The sequence below is a fragment of the Oryzias latipes genome, chromosome 2, assembly GCF_002234675.1.
Source record: "Oryzias latipes chromosome 2, ASM223467v1".
NCBI lineage: Eukaryota > Metazoa > Chordata > Actinopteri > Beloniformes > Adrianichthyidae > Oryzias > Oryzias latipes.
The window spans coordinates 10,190,775-10,206,009 of NC_019860.2; the positions used below are offsets into that span (position 1 = coordinate 10,190,775).

The 15,235-nt window shown below is 42.7% G+C and overlaps 1 protein-coding gene across 3 annotated transcripts; it reads right to left on the bottom strand.

Moving 5' to 3' along the window:
• Positions 1-86: 86 nt before the first annotated feature.
• LOC101162988 (adenylate cyclase type 8-like) lies at positions 87-13,596 on the bottom strand. 3 transcript variants are annotated; one of them, XM_023962144.1, is made up of 19 exons: positions 13,448-13,596; positions 12,885-13,015; positions 12,656-12,767; positions 12,454-12,581; positions 10,983-11,141; positions 9,713-9,947; positions 9,442-9,627; positions 9,259-9,359; positions 7,743-7,944; positions 6,488-6,577; positions 6,289-6,416; positions 6,124-6,214; positions 5,772-5,930; positions 3,182-3,328; positions 3,008-3,100; positions 2,813-2,927; positions 2,450-2,574; positions 2,283-2,381; positions 87-2,170 (listed from the first exon to the last, which is right to left on the bottom strand). In XM_023962144.1, exons 1-19 carry the CDS (start codon positions 13,565-13,567, stop codon positions 1,988-1,990), a joined length of 2,604 nt encoding a protein of 867 aa, XP_023817912.1. In that variant the 5' UTR covers positions 13,568-13,596; the 3' UTR covers positions 87-1,987. The 3 variants fall into 3 exon arrangements, with proteins under 3 accessions (XP_023817912.1, XP_023817915.1, XP_023817903.1); XM_023962147.1 differs by lacking the exon at positions 3,182-3,328; XM_023962135.1 differs by having other exon boundaries at positions 3,008-3,328.
• Between the last annotated feature and the right edge of the window lie 1,639 nt (positions 13,597-15,235).

A 15,235-nucleotide genomic window follows, 5' to 3' on the forward strand; every position in this document is an offset into this window, starting at 1 on the left:
CAGCAAAGGTTTTCCAGATATGAGGAAAAAGTCTCAGTGATGACAGGACAAAAAAACATTTTCTTTCCAAACACTCAAACTGGGTCAGGGCACTGCTTTTTATTTAATAAACCACCATATTTCTTCTGAAACACACCAACACATGTTTACAGCTCCACTTAGTGGTCAGAACCTTTACACATTGAAGCTTCCGTCGACCTTTGGAGAAAAATTACATTTTGTACAAAGAGTCTTACATCTTTATTAAAAAAAAAATCTATGTATAGTTATAAAAAGATTTACAGAACTCTTGATGACGTTAAACACTTTATGTGAGTGAGACAATAGCAACAGTTTCTTCCTTTGTAGGAAAAGGTTGATAATTTAAGAAAAAAAAATCCTTTAAAATGTAAACATTCCCATGTTCTCATAAAGAAAATGGTGCATTGTTTTTAGTAGTATGAACCCTTAACAATCCGGTGCTTTAGTTCCGGGGTTGACATTCTTTAGACTACCGTGACGCTACGTTCACACCCCGTGCGTTGATGAAGGGGGGACTTTTCATATTTAGACTTTTCCAATGAAAAGTCTAAATATGAAAAGTATAAATAAACGTGCGTTTCGGGCTTCCGTGTTCAAAACTCTGCGTAGCTACGCAAGTTTCTACGACTATTTTCAGGCTCTACGCACAAAACGTGTGGCCACTGAAGGCCTGATGCAAGTTGGAACCAGGTCAAACTTTGACCAATCAGAGACTTGGATTTGGCAGTGGCGTGTGGATAACCTCATTTTTAATTCGTGGAACTGCCGTCCGTTTTGACAATTCACACTAAGCCTCTTTTGACTGTAGGTGGTGGACATGCGCTTCTAAACTCTAGCAAAAGACAAAGAAGAAGAAGAAGCCCCTCCCTGCTTCTCCAGTGTGAACACAGTGAGCCACACCTGCGTTCAAGAACACGTGTTTGAACGCACATGATATGCCCAGTGTTTACGTAGCTAAACTCTTCAACTGTATACACAATTAACGTAATCCTGACAAATTCTGACTTGGAGAAAAAGCAGCTTTGTGCTGACGGGCAACTCTGCACAGTAGTGAAGTGCTAACGCAATCGACGTAAATCTGTTGATTCTTTCGAAGAGTAAAGCGGCAACAATTTATGTTAAGAAGTTCCATTACCGGAGAAAAGAAGTTTGCCAACTGTCAGGTGGGTGGAGTCTCCCTCCTCCAGATGAAGGAGTTTTAATATCTTATGGTCTCGTTCACGAGATCGACAGGCGGATTGGAGCCGCTGTATTGGTCTGTTGTGGTGAGGAGAGAGCTGAGGCAGAAAGCAAAGCTCCCAATTTACCGGTCGATCTTTGTTCCAATATTCACCTATGGTCATGAACTCAGGGTCATGACCAAAAGAACAAGGTCCCGAATACAAGCGGCAGAAATGAGCTTTTTCCGTAGAGTGACTGGGTGTTCCCTTAGAAGTAGGGTGAGAAGCTTGGTCAGGGAGTTTGGAGTACAGCCGCTGCTCCTCCACATCATGAGAAGCCAGTTGAGGTGCTGGTCCAGATGCCTCATTGGGGAGGTGTTCTAGGCGAAGGTCCAGGGGAAGACCCAGGACACACTCGAGAAACTTCGTCTCTCAGTTGGCCAGGGAACACCTCTGGGTCCCCCCAGTGGAGCTGGAGGCCGGGGAGAGGGAGGTCTGGGCATCTTTGCTTAGACTGCTGCCCCCGCGAACCCGGTCCCGGATGAACGGGCGAACATAAATTGATAAATAGAAGTTGCATAACGGTGCAAAACTGATTCACGTTGTTCACGTAAGCGGTCCAGAATTTACGATATGTCAAATAGCGCACGTCATTTGGGCGTCTCAGCAACATCTCTGGTGGTAAAGGGTTACCATACAAACCTGACTGTTGAAGGAAGACTTCCAGCTGTGCTCCACTTTGACCAAATTTGGAAAGTATTTTCAAGTGGCAAAGCACCGCTAACCTTCTTGCCTCCCTCCTTCTCCTACGATGCTTCCACCAGGTGGAAGCCTCCATTTTCCTCCCTTAGCTTCTCCCGCTTCCTGGCTTGGACCAGACTGTAGACCACAGCCCCCAGGGTGTTCCTGTTCTGGGCAAGCCCCCGTCCTCCACCACGCTCAACGAAGCTCGATCGTTCATCTCTGCTGCTCACGAAGAAGGTTCTGACCTGAGGAAGGAGTCGTTCACACTTAAGGAACCTTAGCGAGGATCAGTAAAGCTTTTCTGATCCACCCCTATTGTACTTTCTGTAAACATAGTCAAGTTTTGTGCCAACTCACTTTTCCTTGGCGTTCACTGATGCCTTTGACATAAATGTCTCCTCTGAGCTGCCGTTGGAAGCCTCGCTCCACCAAAACACAACTTGTGGCTTCGGGGACCTGAAAAAAAGAGGGCGATGGCAGTGCGTGGAAAGGTCGAAACGCCGTCCACGGACGGGTGAGCTCACATGAATCCTCCCGGTCACGCCCGTGGTCTCCATCCTGCTCGCCAGGTTCACCGTCGCACCCCAAATGTCGTACTGCGGTTTGGTGGCCCCGATCACGCCAGCTATCACCGGGCCGTGGGCAATGCCTGGACACCAGAGGACACAGCGGGGGTCACTTTGGGTCGGCTGGAACAAAAAGAAAAGGCTTAATCTTTTAAAAATGATTGGAAAAATATATTTTTGAATTTTCTTCAGAACAGGAAATGAAAAGAAGTAAACTTTTAAATAAATAAAAAAATCTTTTTGATAGATAAATATTTTGATGTTGGTTTTATTGCTGTCTTTTCATGGCTGGAGGGTGGGGGGTGGGGGGGCAGATCATACCAACTCTTAGCTGAAAGTGGTTTCCTGAGAAAGTGTTGATGTGCTTCAGCGTTTCCTGCATGGCGAGAGCGAACAGAACCAGCTCGCTCAAGTGGTTCCAGCTGTCCTCACTCTCCTGCACACACCCGCACAGACTATTGTGATGCGTGGCCAGTCAGGGGGGAGGTTCAGAACTGGGGGATCGAATGGGCTCACCTGTCCGTCAGGTGACAGGCCAGACGCTGCCATGTAGGAGCTGCCGATAGTTTTGATCTTCTCGACTTCCTGGAAGTAACATTCATCCAGCAGCTGCAGATGGATACACAAACTGGAAATTGACACATTCGCACATGGGAATCTCAGGGTGGGGCGGGGTTGGATGTGTATGACCTCATCAAAGTCACTGATGATGCGGTTAAGGAGGCGGAGACACTCGATTTGCTGATGAACGAGTTCTTTCTGCTCGTAGAAGTCAGAAAAGCCCGGCAGAGAAGCAAAGAGGACGCCGACGTGCGAGTACGACTGCGAGTACAACTCCTGACACACACAAACACACGGCTGTGTCAGTCACAAACACACATTTGCAACACAAACGTTAACACAAGCTTTCAGAGACAGATCCAACCATTGAGAAAAAGGATTTTCTTTTTAGAAGATTTATTGAGCAGCTGGGACAGGCTCCAGCAACCCCGGATGGATGGATGGATGGATGGATGGATGGATGGATGGATGGATGGATGGATGGATGGATGGATGGATGGATGGATGGATGGATGGATGGATGGATGGATGGATGGATGGATGGATGGATGGATGCTAAATACTTCGTTACCCGGGCAGTGTGTTTGGTATCGTTATCATGTTGAAAGACTCAGCCACGTTTCATCTTCAATGCCCTTGCTGATGGAAGGATGTTTTTTACTCTAAATCTGATGATACATGGCCCCATTCATTCTTTCCTTTACACAGATCAGTCGTCCTGGTCACTTTGCTGAAAAACAGTCCCAAACCATGATGTTTCCACTCCCATGCTTTACAGTAGTTATGGTGTTCTTTGGATGCAACTCAGCATTCTTCCTGCTCCAAACATAAAGAGTAGAGTTCTTCCCAAAAAGTTCTATTTTGGTTTCATCTGACCATGGGACAGATGACTGGCCAATCCTCTTCTGGATCACCCAAATGCTCTCTAGTAAACTTTAGGCGGGCCTGCAGATGTACTGGCTTCAGCTGGGGGACACATCTGGCACAGCAGGATTTGAGTCTCTGGCTGCATAGTGTGTTACTGATGGTAGCCTTTCTTACTTTGGTCCCAGCTCTTTGCAGGTCCTTTACTAGGTCCCCCCTTGTGGTTCTGGGAGTTTTGCTCACCGTTCTTGTGATCATTTTGACCACAGGGTGAGATTTTACAGGAGCCCCAGATGGAGGGACATGATCAGTGGTCTTGTATGTCTTCCATTTCCTAATAATTTCTCCCACAGTTGATTTATTCACACCAAGCTCTTCACCTATTGCAGATTCAGTCTTCCCAATCTGGTGCAGGTCAACAGTTTGGTTTCTGGTGTCCTTAGACAGCTTTTTGGTTTTCCCATAGTGGACTTTGAAGTGTGACGGTTTGAGGATGTGGACAGGTGTATTTTATATAGATAATGAGTTCAAACATTAATACAGGTAACAAGTGGAGGAGAGAGGATGCTCTTACAGAAGAAGTTACAGGTCTGTAAGAGCCAGAAATCTTGCTTTTTTGGGATCAAAGGGATCAAATACCTATTTTCCACCATAATCAGCAAATAAAGTATTTAAAAATCAGACAAAGTGATTTTCTGGATTATTTTCTCATAGTTGAGCATTACCAATGATGAAAATGACAGGCCTCTCTCACATTTTAAATGGGAAGATTTCCACAATTGCTGGCTGACTAAATACTTATTTGCCCCACTGTACAGAGGTCTATCACTATATCGCAGTTTACCTTTCGCAGTCTCATTGTTTTTCTGATTTATTTCAGTCCACAGTGTTCTGCATCCTGATTGGCTGTAGACCCTGTCAATCAATCTCCTCACCTTTGTCTCTCGTACTGAATGCATTCCATTTGCCGAATATCGCGATCAGATCTTTGGCTTATTCCAAAACACAGGTTTGAACTTTAAGAGTTTAACAAAAAAGTGTGAAAATGTTCATGTCTGTCTGGGAAAAGTGTAGAAAGTGTGTAGAGAGGGGTTTTACAGCTTTAAAGAACTTTAGAGAACTACTACGATGAACGAGAAACTGCCGTAGTTCTAGAAATTATTAGCAAACGTTCAATCTTGGTTTAAGCATTAGCCTCAAATGGATTTTCTTTTTTAAATTTAATTTTAAAACCTGAATTTGTCCTTTTTTTCCTCCATTTAATAAAACAAAAATTGAAGATCAGGGGTCTAAAACTTGTGGCTCTCAAGCCGCAGACGTCTCTTTAGGCTTTGGAGAAAAATACGAACTATTTCAATAAATAATCGGTTTGTAGTTTATTTTAATTTGCATTAGTTTTGTCATTTATGTCAGATGTCAGATAATGGCGCAAAATGATAAAAGTAAAAGGTTTAATTTTTTGGAAGAGTGATTTATTCTTCTGAGTACGTGCAGCACAACAATGTCTAGTTGCTGTTCGGAGGCAAAATTCTTAAAGTAAAGACCTGCATTTATATGAATAGTTTAGAGAAAATGATTCTTTACCAATTTGATACTAAGCCATAATGTAAGCCATAATGTTGGAAAATGTCATGTTTAACTTTCTTATCTTTCTATTTATCTTCAGGAGGGTCTAAGGATGAGTCATTAATTAGTTTAGTTAGTTTAGGCATTACCTCTTAAAGTCTATGACTTCATAATCCTTAGGATTTCCTGTTTATTATACAATTACTGGTATGAAGCCCATTGAGACGACTATCGTTGTAATATTGGGCTATATAAATAAAATTGAGTTGAATTGAATTGAACTGGCCACCTCGTTGTCGGTCTCTCTTTGCAGGAAGTGTTGTGCGACGTGGACGGGCAGGATGTTCAGCAGCAGACACTCATTGTGCTCTCTCTGCTCCTTCATGTCTTCCACCTCCTTCCTCGCCTGCAGACGCCACAGGAAGTCCAGCCGCGCTGTTATCTCCAGCTACCAAAAGGAAGAAATGCAGAGAAAAAAGAAATTAAAAGACATCAACAGAGGGGGGGGGGGGATTGGAGTCCTCTATCACTTGGTTGGTGGTTCGACGGTCGTTACGCCTTTGGGTAAGAAAACTAGCCTCGTGAATTTGTCCAGAATGTGGAAATGTAAACATCTTGGGGAAGTTTTTCATGCACATCACCTGTCTGCTGTTATAGAGCACGGCAACCACAAAGATGGCCATGAGGATGATGCACACCCCCCTTCTGCACAGGTGATGGGAGCTGAGAATGCTGCAGGGAAAAGACACCCATGAGTCAGTTCCTACAGCACCCGAAAGGCAGCGTTTTCCCGGCAGGAACCTCACCTGTACGACTCCACCAGCGAACCGGCAAAAGTGGCCGCCAGCAGCATGAAGGCCAGCTGCAGCACACAGCTCAGCCTGAGGAAGACCGCACACGTAACCATAGCGACCACTGCACTCAGCATCACGTACTGTGGACAGGAGACAAAGACGTCAACGGCGCCGAAGGACAGACGGACTGGTAGAAAAGAGAGATACTCACTTCTGGATGAGTGCAGATGTTGACGTCAGGCGGAGGGGACGAGGAGGAAGTCAGTGACGATTCACTGACAGCAGACAAATCACACCACAGCTAAAAGCCAGGGGCGAACCCATGAGAGAGCGCGAAGAGAACACAAGAAGTTCATGGAGAAGACGCAAAAGGATACAAGAACAGGTACAAAGACAGGAAAGAGACGCAAACACAGAAGGAGAAAGACACTTAGAGAAGCAAAAAGACAAGAAGAGGAGGCGTTTTAAATCCAATTAATGCAGCATATAGATCGTAGGCCCTTGTCAGGCCCCAATTACAAATTCATGAAGAGTTTCTTTCTCAAAATGGCAGCTTTTCTATTGGTTTTATCTCCATTGCAACCATTGACGAACAAATGTATGCAATAAAGTTTAGAAGAATGGGCAAAAGTTCATTTTTGGATTTCCTTGGCAACTGAGGTTTTTTGCTAACCTCGCCCACCTTTCCTAATATGTTCATTTTGGTTTTACCCAACAATTCATGGATTCAACATAAAGATGCCACTTTTGCTAAAACGCCATTCTAACAGCATTAAATATCTACAACTTCTACCAAAGTTCTTTCCCAAGTAGCTTTCCAGGGATGCTCCAGGAGTTAGGAGGCAACTGATAAAAATCCCCTATATAGGAGGAGTTTCATGTGTAAAAAAGTATGAAAAGGGTTCTTGGGGGAAAATTCAAGATGGCGGCCTCATCCTGGAGTCAAAGGTCAAAAAAATTTGGGTTGTGGTTGTACACTTAACTATGTGTGTTCCATTTTGTGAAGATTGCTTGAATGAAAGTTTTCTTTTTGTTTGACTATAAATCACCAAATTTCCCACTTTGCCACGAAATTGCCACCAAGCTTTAGGTCCTGCGGCCATCCCATAATAATTTAAAAACCTCCTTTGGATATCCTCCATCATCACGCGTGCTTTGGTTTCATTACTTGATTTTAAAATATTTTTCTAAGCCCCAAGAGATTTTGGCCCCATGATGTTTGTTGGGGGCAGTCCATTAATTTGTCAAAATTATTTTTGCCCGATACTAGGCGCATGCAAATTTTTGTGAGTTTAAAACAGAAGAATTGTGATGCGAGTTATGACTAGTAGAATTTATGACTTGGTACAAATCCATGTTTTTGGACTCTGTTACTATAAAAGTGTTTGACTTTTGTTTGTCCCTTTTTTTCCTACAAAATGGCAAAAACAAAAATCAAAATTGTAAACAAAAAGTGTCCGACTTACAACGTCTACTGAGGCGACCCCAAAGTTGACCGTGATGGCAGTGAGCGTCAGCAGCGTGCGTGCGTTTTTGGTTTCGTGCACCCAGCAGCTGATGGACTGCAGGCGGGCGGGGCAACACTTAAACTCCTCCCCCAGAGTCAGCAGCAGCAGCAGGAAGTAAACACAGCCGCCAAGCAGGAACTGCAGCAACATGGGACAGAGTCTAGAGGGGGAAAGAAAAAGGGGCAAAACAAAAAACTGGGGTTTATGTCAGCGGTTCAGCTTCTACGCAAAGTAAAGTTTGTGATGGCTCGGCTTCAGATCAGCTTTTATATGTGGAAATCCTTTAACCCATGTGTTATCCTTTGGGGTCTAGATGACCCCATCCTTACATTGACGTGTTCTCCCTACCATGACAAAGGTGGAAAGATTTCATGTAATCCATGGACACCAGTGAAGATCACAAATCATTGAAGAAAAAAGGTTCAGAGCACTGTCTAGTTGGGTCAAGATGACCCACTCCCAATGATAAAGTGCCTAGGATAGCACAAGGGTTAAGTCACACCAGGCATTTGAAGTGTGTTCAAGATCTACTGTGGCTCACGTGTCAAAATTTGGCCCACGGTGTAATTAAAATTGGCCCGCGAGATCATATAAAATGTGCATTACAGCTGGTCCACGGTATATACTGTACCGCTAATACTACAAATCCCATAATGCTTTGCTAGTATAAACCAGCAAGTGCTCCTTTTATCTGTTGACAGTCATTGACAGCCATGCTCAAAGTCACATCGGACGAATTAATTTCATCCTCCACCAAAATGACCAAACGAAAGATGGACAACAGGAGCTTTTAAGACAGGTGGGAGGCGGATTATCTGTTCACAAATAAAAAGACAGACTTGTTTGTCTTGTGTGTGGAGCTAATGTGGCTGTAAGGAAAGAATATAACAAGAAGACACTGAAAAGTTTAAACATTACATATCAGTTGCAGTTAATTTTTCAATAAATATTGAGTTTGACACCCCTGATCTGGCTAAACGCACATTCTTCAACGAACATTTAGCCATGTTGTTCACACTGGACAAGCAGGGAGGGGCTTCTTCTTCTACTGTTTACTAGCGACTTTCACCACCTACAGTTTGGTAGAGGCTTAGTGTGAAATGTTTTAGTGGTTCAAATCTCCCAAATCTTGCTTCAGGCTTTTTCTTTTACATCTCTATTAAAATACATGAAAGACTTGATGTCATAGAGTTCTAGCGAACCGCAATGGTTCATTTCTTTTCTATGATCAATTTTCAAATGGTTGTCAACTGTTGTCAACAACAGTTGTCGAAAACCGGTGTTGCTACGCCTGAACACAGCACTTTTGAACACAGAACCCCAAAAGGCGCATTTCCGTGTGTTTGCGTAGACTTCATTGGACGAGGTCGCTTTGAATGTGCGTTGCCGAGGGCGATGTGAAGGCAGCTCGACAGGAATGGCGTGCGTGCAGCTTTCTGTCAGCCCAGCTTGACGAACAGTAGCAAGGAGGTACCTTGGGGCGGGGATGAGCACCTGGATAGCCATGAGCAGCAGCAACAAGACGAAGGAACACACCATGTTGGTCTTAAAGAGCTCATCTCTCATCTGGGAGTACTAAAAAAACAAAAAAAAACACGAGAATGATCACGGAACAGCTCATCACACATGAGAAGTCAAACCAACAAGTGAAAGTCACCTTTCCCTCCATCTGGGCATCCTTGAACACCTGAGTGAAGGTGGTGATGTGCTCCTTCCTCATCCGCTCGCTGCTGCGGACCTCCATGGACTGTTGGATTCTTTTGTTGACTTCCCGAGATCCAGATCGAGCTGCAATCTGATTGGGCAGCTGAGTGAGAGAGCCGTTGGTGAAAGTGGCGAGGATCTACAGAGCGCCACAAAGACCAGAAGACATCAATGATATTCATGAGAAAACACTTGGTTTTGAGCTTCACTTGTTTGGTTCTCACAAAATTCATCCCCAGGATATCTCCAAACGGCAGCTCAGCACTCCAGGTCGTCATGTCGTCATAACTCGGGCGTCTCAGTTTTTGGGGTTTGGTTTCCTCGCGTGGTGCGGGACGGATCAGATACGTGTCGATGTTGTGTTTCCGTAAAAACTCGCTACGCTCCTGGCCGTGCCCGTTCTCGGTCTGGTAGATACCATCCAGACAGTCTAGAGTTGCCTTGGAGATGTGCACCTGCCTGGGAGGAGAGATGGGATACAAGAAGACAACAACAACAACAAAAAAAGGCAATAAAGTCATGATGATGTTTGAGAAAATGTAAACAATTTGCTTAATGTTTGTGAAAAACTTCTGCTGAAAACATTATCTGCTGCTGATCACCTCTATCAGGTGCGTTTTGCAAATAGGAACCTCTTATAGCGCTGGATAAACAGTTGTTTTTCCCAGTTTCTTGTTTTCGCTGTTAAACGCTTTGACGTCTCTTAGTCACAAATATGAAGTGATATTTATGCCAACACACTGCAAACACAACTTTCTAATTAGCAAATTAACATATTTAATATTTGCTTTTAAAAAGTGTTTTTGCATTTTGCATCCCAAACGTTTTTCCGTGCGTTGTGTCTCATCTCGCTTTCTTGATTTTGCGTTCATAAGTTTCAGTTTAGCGTGACATCTTTATTTATTTTTTTTCTCAACTTGTCCTGTCCTACAGCTGAGCAGACAGATGAGAGCTCAGAGCCTCTTGTGTTGGACAGATTTTACTGTTACAATAGGGGTTATGAACCATTTGACACACTAGGTGTATATTTAAATAAACCCCTTTTGTAGTTTAGGCTAAACTTTATTCATCTTACTCATATCTATAACAGTCTTTTGTTGGACCTGACGGAAAAGTAAAGAAGGGAAAAAGAGACGGATGCCGGAGGGGGGGGGGGGGGGGGGGGTAGAACTGTGAAGCAGCATAAGGCAACAAGTTGCTGGATGTTTATAATCATTACAGTCAGGTTTATAATTAATGTGAATCCAAAAAGGGGCGGGGCCTGTCCACACACACCCAAATGCCACAAACACACCTGCCACAATACAACTGATGTTCATACACGCATACTTACGCATTCGGACCAACACATACTATTTGTGCAGAGGTGAGATAGCACCTGTGCTGGAGTAGCTCTTTATGTTAGCGTGACATATCCGCCATCAAAAAGCCTGCTGATTGGTCGAGATTTAAGATGCAGCTGTAAGTGAAAGTTGCCATTTTGAAGAATCTAACCCTGGAAGTCCTGCCGCCTCCAGGCTGTTGGCAATATCCACATCCCAGCTCCAGATATCAAACTGCCACTTCTGAAGGCCCAGCACGCCACAAAGCACCGAACCTGAGTGGATCCCAATCCTCATGTCCACTTCCTGTTGCAGCTCCCGTCGCACATACCTGTGGGGGACATTTGGACGTCACTGCGGTGGTTTACGAAACAACAGAGCATCGGGGCCACCATGAGAAAAAAAGAAATATACATTTACAAGAATAACATAGATTAATGACAAAAAAAAAATCATAATTTTACAAGAAAGAACTTGAATATTTTTGAGAACAAAGTTGTAATTTAACAAGGAAAAAAAGCCATGCTTTTTCGTTAATATAAATATGTACAATCAATGCAGCCATTTTGGGGGTTTTTATCATAGGAATCTATGTGCTATGAAGCTATCCAACTTTCACAACTATTATGCCAACGGTGTAAACGGCTCGCCTGCTGCAAATCCTTGCGGGTCAAGAATCTTCTTCTGAAGTTTCCTGCAAATGCTTTTCAATACTGTTATACTTTATTAAAACAATTTGGACTCACTTGAAGAGTATTTCTTTATTGTTGAAACCAAAGCTGAATGAAGGACAATGCGCTCTACGTCTCTCATTCTGAATTTGGTTCTTTTTTTGTTTTTTTAGTAAACAGATTTTTACTTCCAAAATGTAAAACTCAAATCTGGTAAATTATCAACTATAACTTATGTAATTATAACTCTACTATAGTAAAATATAGATTATTTTACTCATAATTCTATGAAATTTTTCTCGTAAAAATACTACTTTTTCTCACAAATTTACAACTTTATTCTTTTCAAAACAATTCTTTTTTCTCGTACATTTTTTCCCCTTGTCCCTATGAATGTACAACTTTTTTTTGGAAAATCAATAGCTTAATTTCTCAGTATTTTAAGTCTTTTTTCTCATCAATTTATTTGTTTTCTCATTAATTTATGCCTTTTTTCCAGTAAAATGTTCTCGTAACTTTACAGCTGTAGTCCCGTCAATTTATTTTTTCATTCATAAATTTACGACTTTTTCTCGCAGAATTACAACAGTTTTCTAATAATTTCACAACTTTATCCTCGTTTGAAAAAAATAACACACATTTATGACATTTTCTTTCGTAAAAAATTATAAAAGGTTGTCATCATAGTTGTTCATCTTTATTCTCTCAAATGTATTTATTAGTCTCATAATTTTACCATTTTTTTCTCGTAAAATTATTACTTTTTCCTTATAGGTTCACGACTTTATTCTTGTTTTAAAAAAATCCAAAATGTACAACTTTTTTCCTGGTAATTTTACAACCTTATTTTTGAAAAAAAATTCTTGTAACATTTATTTTTTCTCGTAATTTTTAATTATTATTTTTTTTTATGGTCGGCCTAATACTCCGGCATAATAAGCAGAAGTGAATAGTGGCTTGTGTGTTTTTTACCGTATGGTGCTGATCATGCTAAGGCCCATCTCCACACAGCTGCGGGCGTGTCCCCTCTGCGGTTCCGGCACCCCAGAGACACAGTAATAACAGTCGCCAAGGATCTTAATGCGCAAACATTGATGCTCCTGAGCATAAACAGGAACCGCACATAAAAAACTACAACAGCGCTGTATAAAAACTGTCGCAAGGTGGATTGTACCTCAGCCAGCCGATCGAAGCGCCCAAAGAGCTCATTGAGAGTTTTGACGAGCTCCTGGGCCGACAGAATCAAGGACAGCGACGTGAAGCCAATGATGTCTGCAAACAGAATGCTGCAGAGACAAACACGAGATGTAAAACTCTGTGGCACAAAGAAAACTCAGCCGTGTTGGTGTTCCAAAGCACTTGACCAAACAGGCTGACATTTTTGGCAAGCTACTCATCCTCACCTTACGTCCTTGTAGTGATGGATGTAAATTTTGTGGAACTGTTGAGGAAGAAGGTATTCATCTGCTGCCGTCATGTCAGAAATCATCTCCAGGACCAGGAAGCGCGGCAGAATGGACATCACCAGGCGCTCCTGGAAGTATAAGGGTAGAAATGAGACTCTGGTGTCATAATTTATTACTGATATATTTCAAGAAAAGCTTGTTTGAAATTCTTGTATCTATTGAAATAAGTAGTTGTTAATGTTACTGTCTAGCAGCTGGATGGCTCAGTTGGCTGCGTGTGGGACTGGCATATGGGAAGTCAGGGTAAGGCATGGGGCTTCCGCCCAACTATATAGCCAAATGTCCCCTTGTTCTGATCCACAACCCGGATAAAATAAAGAGTTGTGTCAGGAAGGACATATGGAGTAATAATCTCTGCCAAAACCACCTTTACAAATCAGTGAAAGCTGATTCGCTGGGACAACACCTGAAGGCATATACCCCAAGGTGAACAACAACACTGTCTAGCATAAAGGCCATGCCCACTATCCTTTATTCCTTGGGTGTTGCTTGGACTCTACCTGTCTCTGGTTCTCCCTTTCCAGCCGGACCCGGCCCTCAATGCAGCGCCGAGTCTCCAGGAAGCTCTGCCTCTGAGTCCGGTCTGACAGGTAATGAATAAAGAGTCCAGCCGTGTTCATAGCCAAGTAGAGTAAGGTCTTCAACAACACCTGACAGGTAAAACCAAAACGAAAGAAGGCATAGAACGAGTTATGGAGGAGTGAAAGGAGAGAAGGGATTCAAAAACGATGAAACAGAGCAGGAAAGAAACACAAAGAAGGGACAAAGAACAAACCTTTCTGAAAATGATGTGATCACTGTATCTACTGCAAACGTCCACCAGGAGGTGCAGCGTGGAGGTGGTTACCCCAGCTGCAATGGACCAGACAAGGGGCAGCGGTATCAGGGTGTACGTGGAGAAGAGTGTGAAGAAGACATACCAGGAGTGGTGGCTTTCAGCCCAGCTGAAGACGGCCAGCAGGCCCTGAAAGGTCTGAGATGCCCAGGTGAGCAGGGACAAGCACCTGCAGGGGGCGCACAGGAGACTCAAAATATAGTAAACTATCTTTAAAAACAAAAACTTATTTTCCTAAATCCTGTATATCCCTCACAAGTGCACTTGATTGAGAATTAGCAATCATTTCTGCAAATACAGCAAAAATGTAGATGAAGCACTTGACAAAAGCCAGTCTGGTTTTATGTAGAATTCTCATATTTTATAAGATAGAGATCAAATTAATTACACTGAACTAGTAAAGAATTCCAATTACTACCTAAATGTGACTTTGGTCAATCCTCAATGCAGTTGAGACATACAATTCTTATAGAACTAGTTCTATAAAAGTTTTTCTTTGAAACCAGAAGTGTGCCCCCTGTCCGAATATCTACTTCTTCTCTTTCTACATCTTTCTATTTCATACATAAAACTAATTCGATAAAGGTTTTGGGTAGCTGTATCAACAAGTATGAACAGCAATCAATCTCTCTACTATGAAATCCTGCCTGTTAAAGACTTCAGAAAATAGAGTTCTCGTGAAAAGTACTGGAACTTCTGCCTTATGATGGCCTGTCCGGGAGCTGCGGGTTGCTGGGTTGCAGGGCTGTAGAGAGGTGCGACCACATCTTAGGGGGAGTGCAGGTGTGTCTTCCAGTTCCCTTGAGGCTTGTACGGCCACCTCAAGGGACGTCGTTGAAGATGGAATGTACTTTTACGTGTGATAACTGTATCATAAAGTATTTACCAACACCTGAAACTGTGTTGGTAAGGCATCGATATCAGATGAAAAGTTATGAACCGGACAATGATAAATCATGTAGTAAAAGGGTTACGGGAGAACAGGGGTGGGATTATATAAGTTCGCTTCCTTCCACTCCCTTTCAAGCAATCTTTGATTTAATATCTAATTATCCTAAGTTGGATACATCTTTGAATGAATGTATGAATGCTTGTTGTATTGTTTTGTGCATTATTCCGTGATTGCTTGAAATAAATCATTTCAAATCAAAAAATCAAAATTTGTAAGGGTACTGTAAATTGTGTGTGTTTATGAAATATCAGTGATGCTGGTGTAGGATGCCCTATGTAAGTGTTCTTAGGACACCTGTAGGATACCTACATGAACTACGTTCTGACTGTCTAATGTCCATACCAGCTGCATTGACATAGCACACACTCATCACTTGGACAGCACTCATGAGCCCCTTGCTCAGAGCACAGGATTCAAGGGGGTTAAAAAAGTAAAAAAAACCTGTACAACGTGTCTTACTGACCATTGCTAGTTAAGCGTTTGACACGACCTGTCGCTGGC

Excerpts from the sequence above, each read along its gene's own strand:
- LOC101162988 (XM_023962135.1), bottom strand. The coding sequence starts at position 13,567 with ATGAACACGGCTGGACTCTTTATTCATTACCTGTCAGACCGGACTCAG. Across the intron at positions 9,628-9,712 it reads ATATCCTGGGGATGAATTTT|ATCCTCGCCACTTTCACCAA; the intron begins GTGAGAACCAAA and ends GGCGCTCTGTAG. Across the intron at positions 2,171-2,282 it reads TCAGTGAACGCCAAGGAAAA|GTCAGAACCTTCTTCGTGAG; the intron begins GTGAGTTGGCAC and ends CTCCTTCCTCAG.